This window comes from Aspergillus karnatakaensis (assembly GCF_047715665.1).
Source record: "Aspergillus karnatakaensis strain CBS 102800 unplaced genomic scaffold BJY04scaffold_56, whole genome shotgun sequence".
Lineage (NCBI taxonomy): Eukaryota > Fungi > Ascomycota > Eurotiomycetes > Eurotiales > Aspergillaceae > Aspergillus > Aspergillus karnatakaensis.
Window position 1 is genome coordinate 163,144 of NW_027395768.1, and position 4,294 is coordinate 167,437.

General features: G+C 53.1%; 1 protein-coding gene across 1 annotated transcript; it reads right to left on the bottom strand.

Annotated features, from left to right (window-relative positions):
• Window positions 1-1,335: 1,335 nt before the first annotated feature.
• BJY04DRAFT_198318 (uncharacterized protein) lies at window positions 1,336-1,612 on the bottom strand. The gene has a single exon (XM_073712597.1). The coding sequence runs from the start codon at window positions 1,606-1,608 to the stop codon at window positions 1,420-1,422; it is 189 nt and encodes a 62-aa protein (XP_073567227.1). The 5' UTR covers window positions 1,609-1,612; the 3' UTR covers window positions 1,336-1,419.
• Between the last annotated feature and the right edge of the window lie 2,682 nt (window positions 1,613-4,294).

Sequence of the window (4,294 nt, forward strand, 5' to 3'; positions counted from 1 at the left end):
GGTCCTAGTTTCTAACCTGGACGCTCTTGCGGAGTTGGCTGGTTTCCTTCCACCAGCCACATGGTTCGACTGCCCTACAAACACAGTCCGCTTTCTCGAGGTTTTGACCTATATCTACGAGTCGAACGTCAGTGTTGGCGAGATAGCGTACCTCTTCAGGCCCGAACCCCATCTCCAAGCGGACGATCCCTTTCCTATGCAAGACCCACAGGAGGCTGCAAATGATCCACTGGCACTCCCTGAAGACAGCCAGTTTAGCCTCTGGAAGTTGCGAAATAAACTACTCGACGTCGGATCAACTGATAGCTCACATTGTGAGTGGTCATTGCAGAGCATGATCTCTACCCTAGATAACCTGGGGATTGCCGGTCGCGAGCCACTCCATGCTCTTGCAGAGCACTTCTTTCCGTGCGCTCTACAGGGTCATCAGATACAAGTGAGCCCACTGAAGTCTTTTCGAGTTCCACTGGTGGGAATTGATCCACGGGGGTGGGAGTCTTTGACTTGCGGCCCCTTAAAGTACATGGGAGAATATTTATACCTCTCACTGCCGCTCCGGGATGGAGAATTGGTAGAGCAGCTGCGTCATCTGAGAGCGCTCGCACCACTTGAACAGCAAGCCGTACAGGCTTTGTATTTTCAGCCTCGCACTATACTCTCCCCGCTTGCACTCCTATTTGAGGATTTTGACCAGGCCGTGGAATCCTTAGTGGCTGGTGAGTCGGAAAATGACCGCTGGGTCTTCTTCCAATCCCAATTCGCGAAATTCAGCTCCCGTTGTGAGATTATTGTACAGCATCTAGCGGACCACGTTGTGTTTACGACTGACCACCGGTCATCCGGGAAGGGGGACAGGGCACTTGCAGTTGAGATATTGTGCAGCATTATGGCTGATGAGAACGGATTCGATGATCGCACAACCAGCTGGGAAGACATAGAGACGACGAGCACGCCTCCGCATGTCATGAAATGGGATGCAAACTTGTCTGCCACATCCTTTGCATCGCTTCTTGGCCTCATTGGAACTGGACTTCTCCAAGAGTACTTTGTTGGCTCGAATCTCGTATGGCGCGATTTACGCTCGACTACCAGTTTCTTTGGCAGCACTGCACGCAACAAGTTCAACTGGCCTGTACCAACCATACTCCCGGCATTACACGTACCACCATCACTACAGGGCAACACGACTATCACTGTTCGCAACGGTCTTGCTATCAGGGATACAGACGATTTGCTTCTGGGTGGTCCCACACCATTCACCGTGGTCAGCCGAGGGTCGTTGCTCATTGAGCGCGCCGGTCATTATGCATTCATCGCCGTGCATCCCTTCCCCTACAATGGTCATCCAGAACATGACCACGAGACGGGTCACCAGTACCATGTTGCATTAGAGCGAGGCCAGCGAGAATGGACAGTTTGTCAACAGGGCTGCGAGAGTACACCGGCGCCAGTGTGTGATAAGGTCTGGCTTCGAAGAGGGACATACCAGATTACCATTTCATTTGCCCAATTGAAGCCCCGTTTTGATGACGAGCATCCGCAGCCTATCAGGACTGGACTAGAGATGCAATACAAAGGTCCTGATACAGGTGACATCTTCATGTCCATCCCCCGAGACAAGCTGTTCTGCACCTTCAAAACAGGCCCCCTTCTTGAAGGTGTCATCTTTCCCGGCAAAGATGAGCTAACCCCTGCTGCGTATCTCTCCAGGCGTTACTATAGCACGCTGCGAGATATTAGAAGGACGTACCAGCGTGCCTTCAAGGCTTTCTTGTTTTTTAAACGAGTCGATCTGTGTGCATTGCCAGTGCCTGGCCACCACGATGCAACCGAAGTCAGGTATATCCTCTCGCATCCCCAACGGTTCAGTGGCTTCTCCTACTACCAACAGGTTCCAGCTAGGCGGTTCCTGACTCACCGCGCAAGTCTGGATCTTAACTTTATACCAGTCATCGACCCATACCACCCACCAAATACTTCACCAGGGATAGATTACGACAGCCGGGCGTACCCTACCCCACATCGCCAGGCTGCAATGTTTGACTGGTTTGAACGACTGTCACAATATAGTCGTTTGCGTAAATTGTACATGGCCTTACATCGGCCGAAACCGCTGTGGCTGCTATTCCGGGAGGCGGACAGCTACCTCTTGTCGAACCCAAATCAACTACTGTTACATCTTGGGGTCGATGTTAGTGCTGCAACTGCTGCTCTAGCTTACTACACCGCGACGAACAGTGGCAAGCGCCTCGAAGCAAGCGACCTCATTGATGAGCGCTGGACATTTAGAGTGTGGCAGGCAGGTTATTGGTTGAAGCAGGTGAGGGCCACATTTCACACGACACTCATCGACACCGCACTGCCCTTCTCCTGGGCGTCGGATGATCCGAGTAAGCCCATCACCGGGGGGTCTTCATCCGGGAACACCGACCTTATTTTACTGGTTGCAAACTCGCTCGACGACGTAAGGGACAGTCGGGTGCGAGTTCCAGATGGTCTCGCTGACCTCAATGCTCTCAATAATGGACTGCGTCTTCGCGCTCGCTCCGCGTTGGTCGAATTTCTTTGCCGTCGCCGCCGTGTATCCTTGCAGGCGGTCTCAATCGGAGAATACGCCACCAACGCAGCAGATCTGAGTAACATTCTGCTCCTCGACGTGGATAGCACTGTCAAGGAAACTGTGACGCGGATTCAGAGCCTCATTGACTCCGTTCAAACTCTGGTTCAGCGAGCAATTCTAGGACTTGAACCACATGTCACACTTCCACAGAATTTCCTAGGGAGGTGGAATCAGCAATACGCGACGTACAATTGCTGGAAATCTTGGAAGAAGCAAATAATTTATGCAGAAAACTGGGTCCATTGGCAGGATCTGCGGCAGGCAAAGCAATCGGAGGGCGTTCGCTTGCTGGCTGAGAAACTGTCAAGAAGTACTCAGACGCTCACGCAGCCTGCTGAGTCGGCATACATTCCGACCGTTTCTGCAGGAGCCGCACATCGTCCAGGTGTCATATCGGTCCAGACGAGAGAACGCCTTGGTATAGCTACTGCTACCACTTTCCCTGATGAGGGAGTCAGTCTTGTGGGAACCCCGAGCTTTAGCGGACGGCCATCACTGGTTGCACCCTTTCGACAGCGGCAACTTGCTGCAGCGTCATCCATATCTGTCACGCACCTAGCAAATAATGATGCTGCTACACACAGTCCTCTCGCAGAGGAGGGGCTAACCGGCAGCAATATCCCGCTCTGGCTCCGTGCGGCGATCCGCATGGGTACGCACTTCATCCGTGTGCCAGCATCAGGTCCTCCTCCAGGCCTACCTTTCCCCACTCCTTGGCTCGTGGAAACAGGTGATATGCCTTGCTGTGCAACCACAGATGATGGACCATTCGTGGACGAATATTGGTTTTGGATTGCGGATGCTACCCACTTCAGGGATATCCACGACCGCCAGGATGCTGATGTCGGGTCAGGCGGCCCTCTAGACACGCAGTCACACTGGGACAGCCCTGCCGAGCTGCCGAAATTACTGCAGTGGGAAGATCATCCTTCGGTGTATCTGTACTGGACTCGATTCCGCTATGATCAATACGAGCCTCCGCGCTGCTCCGACGAGTCTCTACAAGTTAGTCCCATGGCTCATGCCGTTCCGCGACTCCGGTTCAACAAACGACAAGACGACTCTTTCTTCTTTGCAGTCACTGCTGCTGTACCACGGCCTGGCTTTCCGGATAGCACGAAAGAGTCGAATGTCGGGTTCCGATATGACTTGGTCACGGACAAAGCAATCCTCATTCCCGAGCTCCAAGTGGAACCAGGTGACAGCGACCCTGGGAGCGAACCTGACGACCCATCCACCGCCTATCCGGCTCCATTGACATCTTATCCATGGTTCATTTACTTTGCCCCTGGTGCACCGACAATCCCGGCTACCGACGATGCGACAGTGCTCTTCATGGCCGAAGCGTTGCGCTCTAGGTGTTGCTTCGAAGAAGCTCTTAATTGGTGTGACAAGCTCTACAATCCACTCAAGGGGAACAATGAATGGGAAGCTTGCGAGCCAGACTCCTCAAGTACTCCTGATGTTGCTATTGTATTGCATTCGGTCAGGCGCGACACGTCGTGTTGCTCCCAGACAAGCCATGACCCGCACGTTATCCGGGAAAGGGCAGCGACGCTGCTGTACTTGGATATACTACTTGAGTACTGCGACTCTAGGATTGCCCACTCCACAAAAGAAGGATTTCAGCAGGCCCGTGTGATTCTTAATGCCATGGAGAGGATCTTGGGACGA